This window comes from Acanthopagrus latus, chromosome 2 (genome assembly GCF_904848185.1).
Source record: "Acanthopagrus latus isolate v.2019 chromosome 2, fAcaLat1.1, whole genome shotgun sequence".
Classification (NCBI taxonomy): domain Eukaryota; kingdom Metazoa; phylum Chordata; class Actinopteri; order Spariformes; family Sparidae; genus Acanthopagrus; species Acanthopagrus latus.
The window spans coordinates 31,962,209-31,982,961 of record NC_051040.1 but is presented as its reverse complement, the minus strand read 5'-3'; the positions used below and the strand labels follow the sequence as shown (position 1 = coordinate 31,982,961).

The 20,753-nt window shown below is 40.7% G+C and overlaps 1 protein-coding gene across 2 annotated transcripts; it reads right to left on the bottom strand.

The window, feature by feature from the left end:
* Positions 1-1,920: 1,920 nt before the first annotated feature.
* On the bottom strand, positions 1,921-19,600 carry LOC119005155 (galectin-9-like). Of its 2 annotated transcripts, none has more exons than XM_037072702.1 (8): positions 19,443-19,600; positions 16,027-16,115; positions 14,263-14,470; positions 13,677-13,796; positions 13,279-13,467; positions 12,030-12,118; positions 9,800-9,956; positions 1,921-2,624 (listed from the first exon to the last, which is right to left on the bottom strand). In XM_037072702.1, exons 1-8 carry the CDS (start codon positions 19,476-19,478, stop codon positions 2,478-2,480), a joined length of 1,035 nt encoding a protein of 344 aa, XP_036928597.1. In that variant the 5' UTR covers positions 19,479-19,600; the 3' UTR covers positions 1,921-2,477. The 2 variants fall into 2 exon arrangements, with proteins under 2 accessions (XP_036928597.1, XP_036928606.1); XM_037072711.1 differs by having other exon boundaries at positions 13,279-13,464.
* Positions 19,601-20,753: the final 1,153 nt, after the last annotated feature.

Here is a 20,753-nt window from a genome sequence, read left to right as displayed (position 1 = left end):
GTACAATTTCCCATCTACTCCAAAATGCACATACATGTAGACGGTGTTGCCCCGAATACGTCTCAGTATCACTACTAAGTCGGCCATTTTTTATTGTGGCCGCCATTTTGAAATATTTCCAATCCTCGCACTGTAATGACATCCTCCTACAGATTTAACACGACAGACTTTACAGTCAGTCAGTATCATCCTCAGACCTTGAAGATGAAAACCTGTTAAGAGCTTTTGCCTGCATCATACCTGCAGGCCATGGTGGTGCCGTCAATTTAAATCCTTCGCCATAAAGCATCAAGTCCTTGTAACTTCAACATAGAACCCCTTCTACACCAAATCTCTCAGGAATGTAGAGGGAGTCGCCCTGAATATATCTGTGCATCACAATTGTGTCATCATCATAGCGCCACCCATTGGACACAGGAAGTCAGACAAAAACATCATAATGTAATGCCCTGCCTCGCACTTGCAGATACAGGAATGAAATTCAGTGTGCATATTTGTCATGAGCAGACGCACAAAAAACCCTTGTGGACCCATACTGTCAGTCCAACAGGAAGTTGTCCACTTTGATTTGAAATGCCATTTTATGCCTCCTTTGAAATCTGTCTTGTCCTAGAGATTAAACACCACAGTCTTCACATTAACTCAGTATCATCTTCATGCCTTGAAGAGCAAAAGTTATGGAAATCTTTCCGCTAGGTCATACCTGGTGGCCGTGATGGTGGAAACCATTTTTTTCCCTTCACCATAAGGCATCAAGGTTTTATAATTTCAACATACAATTTCCCACAATTTTTACAGTTTTTCTCCCCAGCATCACATGCAAGTAACAGTTGAGTGCGCAATCCGATGGTGCCGCAGCCTGATACACCTACTGGCCACAGTTGTGCCGTCCATTTCAATCCTTCACCATGAAGCATCAAGTCCACGTAACTTCACCATACAATGTCCTATCTGCACCAAATCTCTCAGGAATGTAGAGGGAGGCGCCCTGCATATATCTGTGCATCACAATCGTGTCATCATCATAGCGCCACCCACTGGACACAGGTAGTCATACAAACATCGTCCGATTGATGTGACGTTTACTGCTTGTTCTCTCCCCATCGTAACATGCAAACAACAGGTGAGTGCGCAGTCCGTCGGCGCCGAAGCCCGACATAGGCGGATGGTGAGGGCCCGTTTATCGCTGCTTGCAGCTGTCATTAGGGGGCCAAGCCCGAGGTGCTGAGGGAACGTGTATGTAAGTATACACGTTTCCTTGGACCAGTGGTGCTAGGAACCCCATTGTAATTGTAAGAATTTTTATTTTTCTCCAGCTAAAAGTGGTGCTGCAGGCTAAACCGTGTAAGGGAGTGCAGTGTAATTTGGAGGGTTGGTCCAGACTCCTGCAAATTTCTCAGACACAAAAAACTACATATATCCGCCTGCAGAGGGTGCTATAACCTCAGCCAATGCGGTTTTGCCTATAACTCCCACACTGTATGTCTCACATTCAAAAACCTTGTATCCCCCACATTCCCTGAATGGAGCTGAATGATTTGCAATAGGCCATGCCCACTTCCGCCAATTAAGTTTTTTCTCTAAATCCCAAGCCAACTTCTGTGGGCTCTGCAGTGCATGTGGTCCAAGTCGCGCAGGGGGGCTTGGCCCCTGTTCATAACTGCTCGCAGTTCTAGTTATTATCATTATCATTATTATTATTATTATTATTATTACTATTATTATTATTATTATTACATTTCATCTGAAAAAAAGGAAAAAATGGGCAGATAGAAAAATAAAAAATAAAGGCAAATGAATACTTCTGGTGTAGTTGGTAGGAATCATAAGGTTTGTTATGTAGGTAGCTACAGTAGTTGTAGTTGTTCCTATTCTTGTCAAATCAAGTTTCAGCAGTAAAGACTTCATCACAATTGAACATAATGTCATGTTGTAGTTTAATATCAGTGTTTCAATCATGATCACAAACCTATGAGGTAATGGCATTCTACAACATTAGTCATTTGTTAGACAATCATCTTTTTCAAATATCAGAGGAACTCAGAGGACAAATCAGAGTCGCACAGTTTTACTTTGCTTGCTTTCAATCTGATCAGTAAAATCCAGGAGTTATAATGATTTCACTCCAAGTGTTGTGATTTGTTGTGTAAGTGTACCAAGGTTTTATCAGTTTTACTTTTTCCCCTTGCACTTCAGTGACTCAAGATTACTGAATTCAACCACACCTAACTTGGTGAACTTAGTAGAACTGATAATCATTGGTGCGTTTTCCTTCCTTCAAGAACCATTGTTTTAAGGAAATATATTGTTTATAATGGTATAAAAATTAGAATTATAGGTTGTAGTACACAGGAGTACAATACCCAGTAAATGACCAAAGTAATGAATTAGCATGATTTATTATTATATGCAATGTTTGTGGTCAGGGAAACCATTTTATCTGTAAGGTGTCCAGACCAGCAACAGGTCCTGGATCTCTACACCACCACAGATGTCAGACTGATGTCACCGTTGATCTCCAGGGTGTTAATGTGTTGGAGGGGATTGAAACGATGCCTAAAGGTGTGTGTCTGCATCCCATTGGCCACAATCCTGAAGGAATGACTCTCACAACAGATAGTCAGCTGAAAGAAAGAAGGGGCATTTTAAAATCAAACTTATTGAAGACCCTCATTGAAACAGTAAAACTGAAAAACTTCCCACAGTATATTTTTTTAAATAGTAACACTCAAAGTTGCCCAGGTTCCCATAGTCCCATATTTTGCAAATTGCAGACATGTCATACTCAATTGTGAAGCACGTACACAGCAGAATATAGCATTTCATTAAAATGATGATTAATATTATTCACTTCACCCACTGGTACTTTTAATGTTGGGACTGATCGGTATGTTTACAACCAAATCTCTGTTAAATCATTTAAAATATTAAATACTATTAAAAATGAAGACTTTTTATACCCTCTCTGTAGCGAACGCTGAAACATAAACATTTTTTGTGTGTATTTATTTATTTTACATTTAATATTTATTTCATATTTTTTGGGAAATATTTGTATTTGAGAATATTTTGATTATTTTCTGCATACTTGATATATACTGGAAAATTGTAAAATTAACGTCACTTGACCACGTCATCAGTTAGGTCATCACATGGTCTCGTGCATTTGGTCAGTAAGTTTCTTTTTTGGACAAAGACAGCGTGTGCATGAGCAAGCGGCACATGAAAAGACAAAGGACTGAAATAGTGGAGAAATGGACATTTAGCAACTCCTAACCTTCTGGTTGGAGGGGCACACGGTATGGACATTTGATTTAAATAATTTGTATGTGTGTAAGATATGTTTTTGCTTTAATATTTCTGTAATAAGTTTGAACTAAGTGATTCATGAAACATGACGGTTTCACTGATGTATATTTGCCACCGTGTATTCTATTGCAGTGTTCACGGTGGTCTTGGGCGTTTTAAGACAAATATGCTGTAATAAACGTTTGAACCATCAGTCGGAGCGTTGCGCATTCATCCACCAGTAAAGAAAAGTTGGGAGCAGCTACAGTGAACACGTTAACCACGCGTGTGCAGCTCAGCCCGAGGCCAGAGAACATCGAGGGATTTCACGCGCTGAAGGCATGCTGTGAACTCGTCAAGCCACTTCGAGATGGACGAGAGAGGGGAAGAAAAGACCGTCGCGGCCTGAAGATGACAGCTCGTCGGCACGAATGAAGACATCGAAAGCTTCAAGAAAAAACAGCTCGTCTGCCGACCTCGGAAAGCTACGCGGAGCCTTGCAACTGCGGTGAATTGCAACACATGGCGTCGGCTCTGCCTCGAGGACACGGATTGAGACTGTGCCGTTTCCGCAAATCGCCTCAAGAGAGCAAGAACGTGCCGTGGTCGTGAGTGGATTCAGCAAGCCCTTGGCTCTCAGGTTTCAACAGTGAATAAGAAACGAACATTGTAACTTGTACATATTTAAATAATTGTGAAAGGCCATTGTGTGCATATTTTATGTGAATGTTTTAAGCCTTTGTTAATAGGTCATTTTACATTCAAGCCTATTCTGTTTTTCTTGTTTGGCTTAACATATGTGTGACGAATATTTGAATTTAATTGTGAGGATTATTTGTAGTATAAGTTCTACAAAACGGTTTAAGATTTAATTACTACTTCATAGTAAATTACAATAGTTAAGAAAATGGATAAAGATAAAGAAAGGGCTCTTGTGCTTGAGGGAGTAAAACAGGCTCTTGAAGAAGAGAAATTAGAATTACAAACCAAATTAGAAACTGAAACAGATGCAGAAATAAGAGAAGAAATAACAAACCGTCTGACTGAAATTGACATTAGTCTGCAAACTCAAAATGTAGAGAGCGAGGAACCAACTTTTCAACCTGAAGAAACAAATCAACCTGAGCAATTTAGGCGATCAGCAAGAGAGCGAAAACCAACTGAAAAGCAGCTGGCCTATATTAAAGATGAGAGTGATAAAAAGGAAAGAAAGTTTATGTTAACTTATGCAAGCTTTAAAGGTGAGGTTCAGTACACCAGGAGCAAACTTAAAGAAGAATGTGACAAAGAGAAACTTGAAGCTATGATCACTACTTTGGAAGAATATGAGTCACACTTAAAGCAGGTGTATGAGGGCTTACGTTCATTGACAACACCAAGTCAAGATATAAGAAGGCGAATGGATAGCTGTACTTCAGTAACTAAAGAAGTAGTTGCTCTACTGAAAATGCGTTGCTCAGAAGTAGGCAAAGAGTTTGATGCTGCTGCAAGAAATGAATCACTCGTTAAATTACTTCAGAGAGAAGAAGCGAGATCGATATATGGATCCACTGTATCAAGGGCTGGTGCAGATAGTGTAGCAGAAAGTCAGGTGTCAATAAAGAGAGCAGAAGCAGCAGCACGCTTAGCGTCAAAACGTGCGGAAATAAACAGAGAAAGTGAAATTGCTGCTCAAAGAAAAGAAGTGTTTGAACAGCAAGAAAAATTGAAAATGCTGGAAAATCAAAGAGATCTGGAAGCTATGCAAGCTGAATATGATGTTTATGCAGAGGAGGAAACAAGAATGAATACGGAAATAGGAGAAAAGAAAGAAGTAACTCTGCCTCCAAATCAGTCACAAGGAGAAAAGAAAGAAATAACTCTGTCTCCAAATAAGCTCCGAACATGGCATAATACAGCTTCACATGCTCAGATTCCCCAGGGCAAATCAGACACTCCTCATTCTGAAAAAGAATCAGAGCAAAAATTGAGTGAAACTTCACTAGTACAAGCCTTCAAAGACTCTCTGATAATGACAAGACTTCCGGCACCTGAGCCATCCGTGTTTACTGGTGATCCTCTCAAATTCACTGAATGGAGAACCAGCTTTAAAGCGTTGATTGAGACTTCCTGTACAAACTCAGCACATAGACTGTTTTATCTCAGAAAATACATAAGCGGAGATGCACTGTCTGTGCTAGAAGGAACTTTTTACAGAAGTGATGATGAAGCATATACACAAGCATGGGATGCACTGAACAAGCGCTATGGCCACCCATTCATAGTGCAAAGAGCCTTCAGAGGTAAACTTAGTAGCTGGCCCAAGATAGGACCAAAAGAGCCACTAAAATTAAGAGAGTTCAGTGATTTCCTTGTGTCATGTAAAAATGCAATGCCTCACATATCAGGTCTGAAAGTGCTGGATGATTGTGAGGAGAATCAAAGGCTGCTCCAGAAACTTCCTGACTGGGCAACAGCACGATGGAATCGAATTGTCACCAAAGAATTGGATGATGGCAAGCCATATCCAAGCTTTGAAGAGTTCTCCAAATTCTTAGCAGAGGAGGCTCGCATTGCCTGTAACCCGGTGTCCTCACTTCACGCCTTGAAAGGGACAGAGGAGAAAGCAGGCACAGAAGTGAAACGCATCAAAGCCAGAACCCTAGTAACAACAACAAAGGTTGCTCAAGGGAAAGCTAAGGATTCAGGTGAATCAGCAGGCTCGACAGTTAATCCATCTGCAGCTCAAGCTAAGAAGCAAATAAAATGCATATGTTGTCAGCAGAACCACTTTATTTACAAATGTGAGAGGTTTGCTGCTCTGACTCTTGATGAGAAGAAAGCGTTTGTCAAAACCAACAATATGTGCTTTGCTTGCTTGAGAGTTGGCCATGTTGCAAAAGATTGCCGGAAAAGGGCTACTTGCAATGTTTGTAGAAAAAGCCATCCAACTCCATTGCATGACGAACCGGCTCAAGAAGAAAAGCCTGAAGCAGGTCAACAGCAAGACAGTTCCTCTACTGCTTTGTGTAGTGTGAACATGACCAATTCTGACCACACATCAATGATAGTCCCAGTGTGGCTGTCTAGTGATGTCAAAAATAGCCCAGAAATATTAGTATATGCTTTGCTAGACACACAAAGTAGCAATACATTTGTTTCTGAAGATGTGTGTGAAAAACTTGAGGCACACACTGAACCTATTAAGCTCAAGTTGTCAACAATGACTGGCAGGTCAATAGTGAATTGTCACAGAGCCATTGGGTTAAAGGTCAGAGGATACAGTTCCAAAGAATGCATTGAATTACCACCAGCATACACTCGAGAAGATATCCCGTTGGAGAAAACCAGCATTCCAACTCGGGAAACAGCCAAGGCATGGACACACTTGCTTAGTATAGCTGATGAGATGCCAGAGTTACTAGCCTGTCCTGCTGGACTGCTAATAGGCTACGACTGTTGCAGAGCTCTGAAGCCTAAGGAAGTTGTGTCAGGAGCTGAACATGAGCCATATGCAGTGAAAACACACCTCGGGTGGAGTGTGGTTGGTGCCAAAACGCCTACTACTGGTGCACTAACAAATGCTGGATTCTGCTATCGCATCTCTGTGAAAGAAATTCCACCTATTACTCCTGCATGTGCAATTAAGGCTCTTGAGAAAGATTTTCAGGATACAAATCCTACAGATGGAACAATCTCTCAAGAAGATATTCAGTTCTTGCAAATACTGAATGAGGGAATTCATCACAATGACAATGGTCATCTAGAGATGCCTCTACCCTTTAGAGAGCGACCTCAACTGCCTAACAACAAACATCTAGCAACAGTTAGGCTGAAACATTTGAAAGGGAAGATGGATAAAAATCCCAAATACAAGTCGGACTATGTACAGTTCATGGCCAATGTTTTCAAAGATGGTGATGCAGAGGAAGTCCATGCAACACCTAAAGAAGGGAATACCTGGTACATTCCACACCATGGTGTGTACCACCCGCGAAAACCAGAGAAGATAAGAGTGGTCTTCGACTGTTCGGCCAAATACGAAGGCACTTCATTAAATGATCACCTCCTCACGGGACCTGATTTAACCAATGCCTTGACTGGAGTGCTGTGTCGGTTCCGACAATATCCAATTGCAATCAACTGCGATGTGCAGAAAATGTTCCATCGCTTTCATGTTACTCCAGAAGATAGGGATTTCATGAGGTTCCTGTGGTGGGAGAATGGGAACACAACATCAAGGCCGAGGACAAACACTGAACGAACTCAGAGCCAGTGGCTACTGGATAATGGGTGCCAGCAAGGTTGTGGCCAGGCACATCAAGAGTTGTGTGACATGTAGGAGAGTGCGGGGCCGAACTGAAGAACAGCGCATGGCTGACTTGCCTGTTGATAGACTAGAGCCGTCTCCTCCTTTCCTTTACACAGGCATTGACTGTTTTGGCCCTTTCTACACAAAACAAGGAAGAAAGGAGTTCAAACGGTATGGGTTGTTGTTAACATGCTTAAGCTCACGGGCCATTCATATTGAGATGCTCGAGGACCTGACAACCGATGCATTTCTAAATGCATTGCGATGCTTCATAGCAATAAGAGGAACAGTCAGACAAATCAGATCTGACCAAGGTACGAATTTCTTAGGGGCAAAGAATGAGATGAGAAAGTGCTTGTTGGAACTTGACAAGGAAAGGATCGCGACTTATCTCGCAAGAAAGGAATGTGACTTCCTTATGAATGTTCCCGAAGCTAGTCATATGGGAGGCATATGGGAGCGTCAGATACGCACAACCAGGAGTGTGATGAGCTCTGTCCTTGCTCAGGCAAAAGGTCGACTGGATGACTCCTCACTAAGAACTTTCTTCTATGAGGCCATGTCCATAGTCAACAGTCGCCCACTGACAACTAACACGCTCTCTGATCCCAAAAGTGTTGCACCATTGACACCCAACCACTTGCTTACATTGAAACCTACGGTACCTCTTCCACCTCCAGGAAAGTTTCTTCCAGAAGATCTGTATGCAAGAAAAAGATGGCGCAAAGTACAGTATCTCTCAGAACTGTTCTGGAGCAGGTGGCGACGAGAATACTTAGCCAACATCAGCCTTCGACAGCAGTGGCATACAACCAGACGAAATGTGCAGGTTGGAGATGTAGTCCTTATTAGGGATGAAAACACACCTAGAAATGAGTGGCCACTAGCTAAAGTTGTTGAGGCACAAGAAGACGATGATGGTCTCGTAAGAAAGGTGAAAATACAAGTAGGTCAAAGTAAGTTAGGACCTAAAGGTGAGCGCTTAACACAACCTTCATTTCTTGAGCGCCCAGTCCAGAAATTAGTTATGTTAGTTGAAAATAGGTCAAAATAGCTTCACATTAAAATAAGAATGAGAATAATCAGTCTCCTAATTTAGCAATCTATTCATTAGAATTTATGGGTAAAAATTTAGTTTCAAGTTATTGGAAAATTACAAGTTTTATTTCTTTGAATATGGTGAAAGTAAACCTTTTGTAATTTTGGTGGCAGTGTAGCGAACGCTGAAACATAAACATTTTTTGTGTGTATTTATTTATTTTACATTTAATATTTATTTCATATTTTTTGGGAAATATTTGTATTTGAGAATATTTTGATTATTTTCTGCATACTTGATATATACTGGAAAATTGTAAAATTAACGTCACTTGACCACGTCATCAGTTAGGTCATCACATGGTCTCGTGCATTTGGTCAGTAAGTTTCTTTTTTGGACAAAGACAGCGTGTGCATGAGCAAGCGGCACATGAAAAGACAAAGGACTGAAATAGTGGAGAAATGGACATTTAGCAACTCCTAACCTTCTGGTTGGAGGGGCACACGGTATGGACATTTGATTTAAATAATTTGTATGTGTGTAAGATATGTTTTTGCTTTAATATTTCTGTAATAAGTTTGAACTAAGTGATTCATGAAACATGACGGTTTCACTGATGTATATTTGCCACCGTGTATTCTATTGCAGTGTTCACGGTGGTCTTGGGCGTTTTAAGACAAATATGCTGTAATAAACGTTTGAACCATCAGTCGGAGCGTTGCGCATTCATCCACCAGTAAAGAAAAGTTGGGAGCAGCTACACTCTCAATGGTCTGAAAGCTAGCCTAACCATGCATTTAGCTCAAGTGATGAAAGTACAATGATGTCTACAAATTGTTCTTGGAACCCACTACTGTACTAAATGCAAGGCTATTAATACTTGCAATACTCGTATGCAATGTGCAATATTCTCTGGATACAAGTGCAATACAAGCAGGTCCACCTACCTTCTCAGAACTATCTATACGCAGGCCCTGTGTATGTATGTTTGTACTAGGTGTGAGTCTGTTTAAGTATGTTTTTAACTTAATTACGCTCTACCTTTCAGATTATCTACATATTTATTTTGCACTTTTTCAATGCATTTGCTCACCACTCAGGCAATGATGTATTCTATTACTAGTGACACTCCACCTCCACTAGTTCAGTGTGTGCAGTATGTAAAGTAAATGCAAGGGTACCGTGAAAGGCTGTCCCCTATGGAAGGGCATCCCTCCACTGCGTTCCTCAGAGCCCCACTGCACCCCCTGCTTGGCATTTCGAACCACAATGTTCTCATCAAACCGTGGATTGTAATGCAGAGCAATGCCAGAGTGATGGCAAAGATTCACACTGAACCTGAGAAGACAGAAGAAAGAGTGAGTACAACATAAGCCTGGACCTCCTGATAAGGAAATGCTTTATGGATTTTTATGTCCACAAAGAGGAACTGCTCTTATGTCACAGATTAGAGTCAGTTTATAGGTCACAGGAACTACTACCTAGCCTCTCGTAATATTCACTGTCATTTTGGCCAACTCTAATTGGACACAGTTTGTGTAATAAAATGCATATATAGAGGTAGTACCAAATGGAATGGAATCAAAGGAATGTGATGAAATATAACTCTAGGTTTTCTACATCATTTGAAATACATTAATCCACAGTGTAATAATAATAATAATAATAATAATAATAATAATAATAGTAATAATAATAATAGCAGGGGATGCCAAAGTAAGAAATATTTCACTGCTGGAAAGATGGCCCTTGCATCAAAGTGGCCTGTCTCTGCAGTAGAAAGAGATATTTTTTAAATTGGTGCTATATGACCAAAGAAAACAGAACAATGGCTGTGGTATTCCCTTGCCAAAAAGGTAGAAAACCTACAGCAACCACAATGCAATGCGCCACACTGGACCAATAAACATTCCTGCCGATTGGTGCTTGGTTTTAACTAGTCGTCTGTTTTGAAACAGGAAAGAGTAAGTAGTCTGGCGGCTGGTAACAAACAATATTGTATTACAGCAAAACAGTCCACTTAAATATGTTTCTGAAAACATTTTAGACAGAAATAGGTGGAGTAGCAACACAATCTTGATTTATAGTTTATCTGCATGGCACATGGCCCTCACTTGATACAAAAGAGACAGGATGCCGGCGTACAAAACTATAAGCCTACACAGACAGCGTTTATGTTTCATTTGGTGGATTTCTGGCAGAAAGAGTGGGGGGCAGACAAAATGGAGAGAAGTGTATTTGAATATACCACCAAAATTGAGATGATAGAAAACGCTGAACAACAGCTGCAAAGTTCCTGTTTCAGTTTCAAGTATATTTTAAAATATACTTGAAACAGAGGTTATATTCTGTTCAGAGAATTAGATCAGATTAGATTAGCATTGTTTATCCCACAACGAGACAATTCACCAGAACAAACCCTGACAAAGAACAAAAGGACAAAAAGCACCACACATGATGAGATTTACTCAGTTGCACACGCCATGAGAAAGGTAAACCAGATCCACCACCTTCTGATGAAAAATATAGACCATCAGAATATGAGATTCTACCATATGCATTTTCCTCAATGCTTGAGGAAGTAGGGGACATGCTGACTGCATATACTGAGTGCTCCATATACAAGCTTAATCTGAGACTTTAGCTGCAAGACCTCGTGTACAACAGGCCAACTGCAGAGAGGTTGGCCCGTATCAGGAACTTTAGTCTACAGAATCAACATCCAGTCTCATGATTCCTACTGCAAGTGAGTGAAAAAGTCACACCTCATGTGACTAGCCCTTTTAGAGGCTGGTGGACCAGCACGAATGTGTAGCGTGATGTCTTGCTTTTCATTTCGGTGTCCATTTCAACAGGTTAGACAGACAGACACACTGGCTGCGTGAGTCATGCTTCTCATGTGCAAGCAGCAGCACTTCATCTGGAGATGTTTACAAAATAGACTTGAAAATGACCTGTAGATGGGTCATGTTAACATCATGCCAGTGTTTAACTACAGTTTTAATGTCTGTACCTGTAGAATATGTCACAGACATGAAGAGAATACACACAGGTCAAGAGCAGTTCTTTTCCTGTGCACTCTCTTTTTGCTTTCTCTCCCATCCTCCTTCTCTTTCCACCTCCCGCATTCTCACTCTTTCTACTGGGGTAAAGGAATATTGTACCATCATATTTATTGATAATTATCAAAGGCAAAGGGCATGTAAACAGACAGGGCTGGCAGGAGTCGTGTTGCAGCAGTCACTCCACAATGCAGCCACAACACACTACACAAGCATCCAGTGTGGCCAGCCTGTCACACAGAGATTCACAGACTGCTCTACGTACACAGTCCTCAGTTTTGAGGTGTAAAGTTATGTTCTGTAAAGTTGGTTTCAAAGTGAAATCCAGCAACAGTTGATGAAGTAATACCTTGTGGCACTAGGGTGAACAGTCCCCTGCACAGTGATGGTCCTGCCAGGTTTAAGTCCACCACTGATGATGCTCTTGTATGGAATGGCCTGAACAGAGACACAGTAGGAACATTTATTATAGAAATGCATTCAAAATCCTGTTTTAATCCAAAAGTGTCAACATGATAACTAACTACTGACGGTTTGCTCTCACTTTAAATAGTAACACTGTTTGACGTTGAATCACTAAGTTAGAGGTAAGATCTTTAGCCAGAGCCCGAGCCCGTCGGGTCGGGCTCGGGCTTCTCTCTCGCTGACTTTTTTTTAAATAAATATATGTTTATAAAAATGTATACTAAAACGATGTGTGGATACTAAACTAAGGAATACTTGTTGTAAATAAATAATTTGGATAAAACAGAGAAGGCGGCGCTGTAAGGTAATTGCTATATAACTACTACTTAACAGGAGGCGCAGAGCAAGAGCACGCTTTGCGCACGGCTTTGCGGACATTTCGTGAACGTAAAATACTATGGGATAAATTGAAATTTCGGGTTTGCTTCGGGCTCGGGCCTGCAAATCAAGTTAATTGGTCGGGCTCGGGCTGGGTCGGGCTTTAATGCCTGCGGGCCTGGGTCGGGTCGGGCTGGATTTTTTAGGCCCGATCTTACCTCTACACTAAGTAGGATATGGCCAGAAAAGCTCAGTGCTTCAGAGTTCAATCTGAGGAGACATGTTGCCACTTTTAAACCAACAATTTTCTACAAACCCTGTGATAGAAAATTAATTGTTATGCTCTATCCTGGGCTTAGATCCATCTTCTCTCCAAGTTTTGTGGAAATCAGTTCAGTAGTTTTTGACGAGTGAAAACAGTCGGCAGTTAATATTATACTCTGTATATATGAATTCATTCTAGTAGAATGTACATTTTTTGTATTTTTGTTTTGTTTTTGTTGTTCTAGCATATATATAGTTTATTATTATTATCATTATTATCATTATAATTATTATTATTATTGATGTTGTTGTTGTTGTTGCCACTATTATTATTATCATTGTTATTATTATTATTACTACTTTATGAATATTCCTGACTTTATGTGGGAGCAGCTGTAATGAAAGCAATTTCCCCTCTGGGATAGATAAAATATTTCTGATTCAGATTCTGATTGTTACTGTTTGTTTTTCTTGCAATTTGTATGAGCTGCCCCCAGATCAGCATCGTAAAATGTCTGTAGAAATGTAACTTCACACTGCTTGATACTAACAGGCATTGCAGGAGGAAATCCAGGCTGCGAGGGGAATCCAGGCTGCGAGGGAAATCCAGGCTGCGAGAGGAATCCAGGCTGCGAGGGGAATCCAGGCTGCGAGGGGAATCCAGGCTGCGAGGGGAATCCAGGCTGCGAGGGGAATCCAGGCTGTGGTGGAAAAGTTGGACAAGCAGGAAAGGCAGCCTGCTTGGGATAGGCAACATGTGAAGGAAACGCAGGCCAGGAAATTCCAACGGACCAAAACAAAAGGAAAACCCTTAAATCTCATGAATGTAATTAGAATATTAAATATTTCTGACCTTCTGAATATTTTTATAGAGTGCACTGACATAAGAGTACAGGAGACACAGCTAAATGGCATTTATGCATTGCATTTATTTTGCTAGCATCCTCACCATTGCGTTCAGGAAGCCAATGGAGGAAATTTCTACTTTCCCGTCTATAGAGATGGTGTCCACCTGGTGAAACGGGATACGATGTCTGTACTCCATAAAGAAGCAGCCATTGACACTCAGCTGGAGAGAGAAATACGGAATGTCACATTTCTGAGCATTGAAAAATATTTTTGCATGCACAAAAATCTGATATTCTAGCAAAATTGTTACCATGAAGAGAAAGCACCTAAAAAACATTTTAAGTTATTTTTCATAAACTTAAATAATTCCACTCTATCCAGTTACCATTCTCCTCGATATGCTTAAAGGTTAAAAAACACGTTTCCTCTGGTCTCTACATATATAAGCTGGTCCTCCCTGAGCCTGCCAACTCCCAGAATGAGGAAAACAAGTGATTACTGCATGGTCTCTGCAGCCCACCCACTGGTAACATGGCACTCCTACAGGCTGTTCTGATTCTGCTCCTTTTTGTTACGTAACGAAAGTCATTATCATAGGCCGACCTCCTACATATGTCCATGTAGTGAAAAAAAAATGCTTTACCTTGTCACAGTGTCACAACTCTCACAAAACTCGCCCTACACACCTGATAGGAATCTCGGGTGACTGTGATAAGCAGGGTGAAGGTGGAGCCAGCAGGAATTGGAGAGCTGCGGTTCCTCTCTTCAGTGCCCCAGGTACCATACTGGAAGGTGTTGGCAACCACATAACCGGGGTGACTGTCATACCGTGGGTTAATATGGAGAGCAATATCTGCATTGTGCCTGGAACCACACTGTAAATTCACATGGAACCTGGAGAAAAACGTAAGTCACCATTTAATGGCGGTTGTGGCTCAGGGGTAGAGTGTGTTATCGGAAGGTCACTGGTTAGATTCCCCTGGCCTGCATGTTGCATGCAAGTGTCCTTGGGCAAGGTACTGAACCCCAAACTGCTCCTGATGTGCTGGTAGGCATCTTGCATGGCAGCCACTGCCATCGTTGTATGAATGTTTGTATGGATTACTGTAAGTCACTTTGGACAAAAGAGTCTGATAAATGCTCTAAATGTAAACGTTCAAAAGAAACTGTCATCATTTTGTTTTTATTAAAATGTGTGTGAAAATGGCCAAAATGTGTTTTTTTTTGTTGTGAGCAATGGGACCCAAACAATGAATTGCAGCATGTGACCTTTAGATATACTGTTAAGTTTTCTACCACGACAGATACTCCAGAATAATGTTTTGATCCCTGCTATTTTTGTATCTCATGGCCGACACAATTAAGGCACATATCAGTAAAAAATCATGTGGTTGTTCACAACCAAGCAAATATTATGTGCTGATAAAGTCCATTTAATATAGCCAAACAAACAAACAGAACAATCAATTTAATGAGTTTAGATTCCTGTCAACAATTAAACTTTTTAATGGGGAGCAAACGCAGTCAACATGTTTGTAAGTCCTCAAGGATATACACAATGCTTCTTGGTGACAAAAATTGAATCTTACTTACCAATATCTGAGTTAAAAAGAAAAGGCTAAAAAAATTACATCAATTGAAAATGAATTAATTCTGTATTAATTCAGTTTATTTCCCCCCATATCATTCTATTTCCTGACTTAGTTTTCAATATACATTGCTGTGGCCACTGTATGAGTTAAGTGTTACACCTTCTCATTAAATTCTACACAGTAAGGCTGGGTGATATGGCCTTAAAACATGATTGCAGTAATTTAGGCTGTCTCACCATACACAATATACTTACAATGCAATGCAATACAATATAGTGTACATCACAGGCCCTGCCATGTGACTTTTGCGCACATGTACATCGCGATGACGATGCTCAAATGATATATCGTGCAGCTCTATTTTTAGTCCACCAGTAAAACCAAAAAAGAAGAGGAGGGGGACTATTTAAAGCAGTTGGCTTGACCATAACTTCCTCAGCTGACCTTATCATTTTTGTTGTAGCAAAGCCATCTAATTACATCATCATGTGATGCAGTGGGGACTTTTTCCCAAAAGATAACATTGTGAAAGACATATCTGTAAGAGTTCACTGAAGACTCAAAACCCCCGCAGATTGGCTTGTGTTACTGAGTCTAGAAGAGCCACCTGATTACATTTCATCCCCATCCAAGTTAGCTTGGCACTAAACCAGAAGTTAGCCAACTCGGTTGGTGGAAGTCTCGAGGGTGCATGCTCTTTGGCACACCAGCTGGACAGCCACCGCCACAATTAAGTCTGATTCTGTGGGAAACACTGTCCAGTTAATTATTTAATAAAAGAAAAGTTTAGTAAGAAGGTTTCATGAAACGTTACACTTGGTGCTTCTACTACTGAAATTATGACAAGAGCAGTCTGACCTATCAGCTCCAGGCAGGACTCGTCCACTGATGCTGATGGACTTCCCCTCCTGCAGACCACCATGGATTGATCCGGTGAAGGGGATTCTCTAAAAAGGACAGGACATAATTAGTAAAGAACTGCCTATCATTACTAGAGGACCAGCAATGGAAAAAGGTATCCTCTAGGATGGAAATGGAACAACAACATTATTATACATATAGAAGCCTAAGCCTCAATCATATTACTAATATTACTACTACTACTACTATTATTACTAAAACTGTTACATCTAATATAGACATGCCAGTCAATGTTAGTGAAGAATTTGGAACTCACTCATATAAACCCAGGAACTGCAGCAAACATACTAAAAAAAGCTAATTACACTGAATCAAATGCAGAGGAGGCTCGTCCATAGGGGCAGAGGAGGTTGGTCCTCCTCTATTTTTGAGAGGCAAGAGGAAGATCAATTTTATTTTTAAGAAAGAGTAACTGGTTGAAAAAAATCATTACCAAATCTCAGTATCATTTATAAGATATCATATATCTATCATAAAAAAAAGTTTCTTCTTTGGAAGAAAATCCACTTAAAACGGTTCACCAGCCTCAGCTGCAGACGGAGGAGACAGAGCAGTCTGTGAGAGAAGCAGGGAGCAGGAAGGTGGGGGCTAGAGGAGGACAGAGGCCCTCCGTGGGAGGGATCTCCTTCCATTCACTCAATACATTTAGGATTTTTTCATGCTCATCTATGATTGGCTAAGACACATAAAATGACGCACCAAGGGAGGATGTCCTCCCTTACCAATCAGCAATCAGAATACAAGATTGACAGCAGGTTGGTCCAATAACTGTTCCCAGATTTGATTCTCACATTTATTACAACCGTAGACAAAAAATACTTATATGTATTTTACAGCTGTCACTGCCAGCGATGCTCAGACAAGAAATATGGAGTTTTCTGCAATATTGGAATCGGTTTCAAAGGAAATATAAGCAAATTTCTGAAAGAAAAAAAACTGTTTGGAGAAATCAGAGAGAAGCAGTCAGAAAGATAATTCACAGTTTTTGTTTCGTTCGTCCTGCTGGAGGACATAACGTTAGCGGCACGACCGGGACACAATACAGAGCAGCAACACAGTTGTTTTGGGCGATTGTGATGAGTGATGAGAGTGATGTCCTGTGCTGTCATGAAGTATTATTGACCATTTATTGATTGCTGCGGTAGCACAGGGGTTAGAGCAGATGCCTGCTACACAGGTGACTGGGGATTGAAACCTGGAAGGGGTACACATTGATATATTTTTGTCTTGTACATCAGCTCACTGTACATCTCATGGTCCTGATGTCCTGAAGTCAACAGCCTCTCTGCTCCTCTCTCATGGTCCTAATGTCAACAGCCTTTTGCCATTTAATAACATGTTTTTTAAAGACGTCTTGTAAGTCATTGTTTTATTGCTTAATTTTCATTGAATATAAGGAAGTAGGGATAAGTAGTTGACTTGTATAAAATAACATGACACAGTTTTCCTCCTGTCCTCCACAATTTTTTCAGTCACCAGCCGCCACTGATCAAAGGGTATTTCTGGGTACAGATCTGCTCTTGCAGCTACACATACAAACATGGCTAGCCAGCTAAGCTGCTGCTCTTTGCCCATGTAACAACCTTGTTATTAAATCTCTCATGCTCTCTCACCATTTTGGAGTAACTTGTATGTGTATTTTGTTTTAATTTGTGTGTTTTAACATCATTATCTCTATACTTACAGTATTCATAATTAGTCTCACGATTCTCCTGCGGGTTCCTGTGTTCATTTCTTTAGTCAAAAATAAAGGCATTTATGTGTTTTTATTTGCACATGGTAAAACTGTTTATTTTCCCCCCATATCATTCTATTTCCTGACTTAGTTTTCAATATACATTACTGTGGCCATTGCATGAGTTAAGTGTTACACCTTCTCATTAAATTCTACACAGTAAGGCTGGGTGATATGGCCTTAAAACATGATTGCAGTAATTTAGGCTGTCTCATACACAATATACTTACAATGCAGTGCAATACAATATAGTGTACATGGATATTTTGAAATATCCTCAAAGGCACGTCACACACTAACTGAACAAAAAAATAATCCAATATGACAATATTTCAAAGCACGTAATAAGAATAAAGAATAAATAAACACAATACTGTAGGTAGAGGTAAGATCGGGCCTAAAAAATCCAGCCCGACCCGACCCAGGCCCGCAGGCATTAAAGCCCGACCCAGCCCGAGCCCGACCAATTAACTTGATTTGCAGGCCCGAGCCCGAAGCAAACCCGAAATTTCAATTTATCCCATAGTATTTTACGTTCACGAAATGTCCGCAAAGCCGTGCGCAAAGCGTGCTCTTGCTCTGCGCCTCCTGTTAAGTAGTAGTTATATAGCAATTACCTTACAGCGCCGCCTTCTCTGTTTTATCCAAATTATTTATTTACAACAAGTATTCCTTAGTTTAGTATCCACACATCGTTTTAGTATACATTTTTATAAACATATATTTATTTAAAAAAAAAGTCAGCGAGAGAGAAGCCCGAGCCCGACCCGACCCGACCCGAACGTAATGATTGACATTTTAGGCCCGACCCGACCCGAATTTCGGGCCGGCTCGGGCTCGGGCTCGGGCTCGGGCTAAAGATCTTACCTCTAACTGTAGGGGTGACTATTGGCACATGATCAATAATCATGTGGATATCATTTAGAAGTGGATAAAGACAAACAGCCTGTAAGAAGAGGAAGAAGTCTGGGAACCTATTTTTACTGTAGGGCAGCCTTTACAACCCGGAAGAGACCTTATCCAATCATTTGACATTGATACTGGTGTTATAGAAATATACTGCAGTCATCACTCTAAAGCTGACAAAGATTAATAACACAAATTTCCATGTAAGGAGTGTTAAGTCTGTCAGTGTATGATTAAACAAATCCCATCTGTTTAAACAAGCCTTTGTGTAAGCTATATTCTTCAACCGTTACTTCATTCTCATCCTGTTTGACAACCTTTTTATTTATTTATTTTTTCCATTCAGTTCAAATGTGTTTTTGATTATGGTATCAGATTATACTTGCGCTGTCATTTTATCATTTCATTTCATATCATATCATTTATTTGCCCTCACTTCCAGCCCGCATAATGTCTGCCTCCCTCGGGCGCTCGGTTGATTTTAGAGCAAATGGTGATGATACGTTAAAGATCCTACAAAGTCTGTACGGAGCAGCAAGACGCTTCTGAGAGTTCACAGTCACTTCGGTAGAACTGTGCTGAAGGAGCCACTGCAAGTAACGGGAGGGACCTGAGATCAGCCCGGGCTGGGCAGAAACAGCTCTCTTTACTGTTCTGCTAACCATCATGTTCTCTGAGGGAAATGAAGACTTGAAGAGATCGAGTTACTCACTGGGCTATAAAACGGTGACTGCTGATTGAAAGCCATTGTCCAAACTGGATGCGTGCAGGTTTTCTGAGTTGCGAGGTGTGCGCTCTGGACTCAAAATGGACACAAAATGGGAGACTTACGAGTGGCGCATTTATCACGCAGATAGGTTTCGATTTCCCTTCAGAAGGCGGCGTTTAGCCTGAATACCGCCAGCCCTGCCGATATACAGTTTACACAATGACCCAGACAGATAGGGGGTTTCTGTCGACGTGGAAGATTTTCACAAACGCACATGTTGGTGGTTCAAACTTGCAGATCTGAAATATTATTTTTCTGCTCTATCATCTGTCCACATTTAGAAAGAACAAAGCTGGTGTTCAGGGTTAATTCCACTGTCTGTGCCTGCCTCTGTGCTTAGTCAATAGAGCCAACATTAACAAGTATTTAACATTATAACCTATGAGTGAACATGAACAGAGCGAGGTGGGTTCATTTTTATCCATCAATGTGAAAAGCAGCATTACTGTCTTGTTGGGTAAGTTCAAATAACTGCCTAACTATGTAGCTTTGGAAAAGAAATGAAGATACTCTGAAAAGTTAAATTTGCAGTATTTAAGTGGTAGTAATACAAACTATGTATGTATTACATATACTTAATAAATAAGTCTTCCTCAGGAAAATAACCTTTGTAGAACACTGTCTAAAGCTAGAAAGGTGGCAGGGTCTGCCGCACGTAAACAAAATATAACAGAATGAAATTATGTTGTCCTTAAACTCTTGCCAAAAAGCAACCTAGGCTTTTTTGGTGAATGTATATGAGTCAAACCTTTGTGTAAAAGAATAATTGTTAAGATTTACTGTAGTTTCGTTTTCAGCTCAAACTCATTTTCATTGGGAGCGTCTATGGCACCTTTATGCTAGCATCAAGTCGCTGTTTTTAAAACACTAAGAAGGCTCATGAGACACAACATGAATGGCAGCCCAGACATGTTGATCCCCGAGTGCAACCTAACAGGAAGGAGAGTAAAGTTGGACCGCTCCTAGAGCTTTGTTCCATAAAAATGCGATGATGATTCATTGCTTTGTCATCAGCGAAAAACAATATTAACCTTCAAGTTGAAAAAGCCTCATATAAGAAACAAAACTAAAATTAAAGCTGCAAGCAGCGATGAATGGGCCCTCACAGTCCACGTGCGTCGGGGCATGCCGCTGTCAATTCATGCTGCCCTCGGGCTTGTCCGTACAACACCTTCCATTGAGGAAGTTTTTCCTTTATAATTTGGTAGGCTACTCCTGCCGGTATTAAATAATGCACACTGAAGTCAGAAAAAC

Excerpts from the sequence above, each read along its gene's own strand:
- LOC119005155 (XM_037072702.1), bottom strand. The coding sequence starts at position 19,478 with ATGGCTTTCAATCAGCAGTCACCGTTTTATAGCCCA. Across the intron at positions 14,471-16,026 it reads GTCCTGCCTGGAGCTGATAG|GTTCCATGTGAATTTACAGT; the intron begins GTCAGACTGCTC and ends GTTTTTCTCCAG. Across the intron at positions 13,797-14,262 it reads TCACCCGAGATTCCTATCAG|CTGAGTGTCAATGGCTGCTT; the intron begins GTGTGTAGGGCG and ends TTCTCTCTCCAG.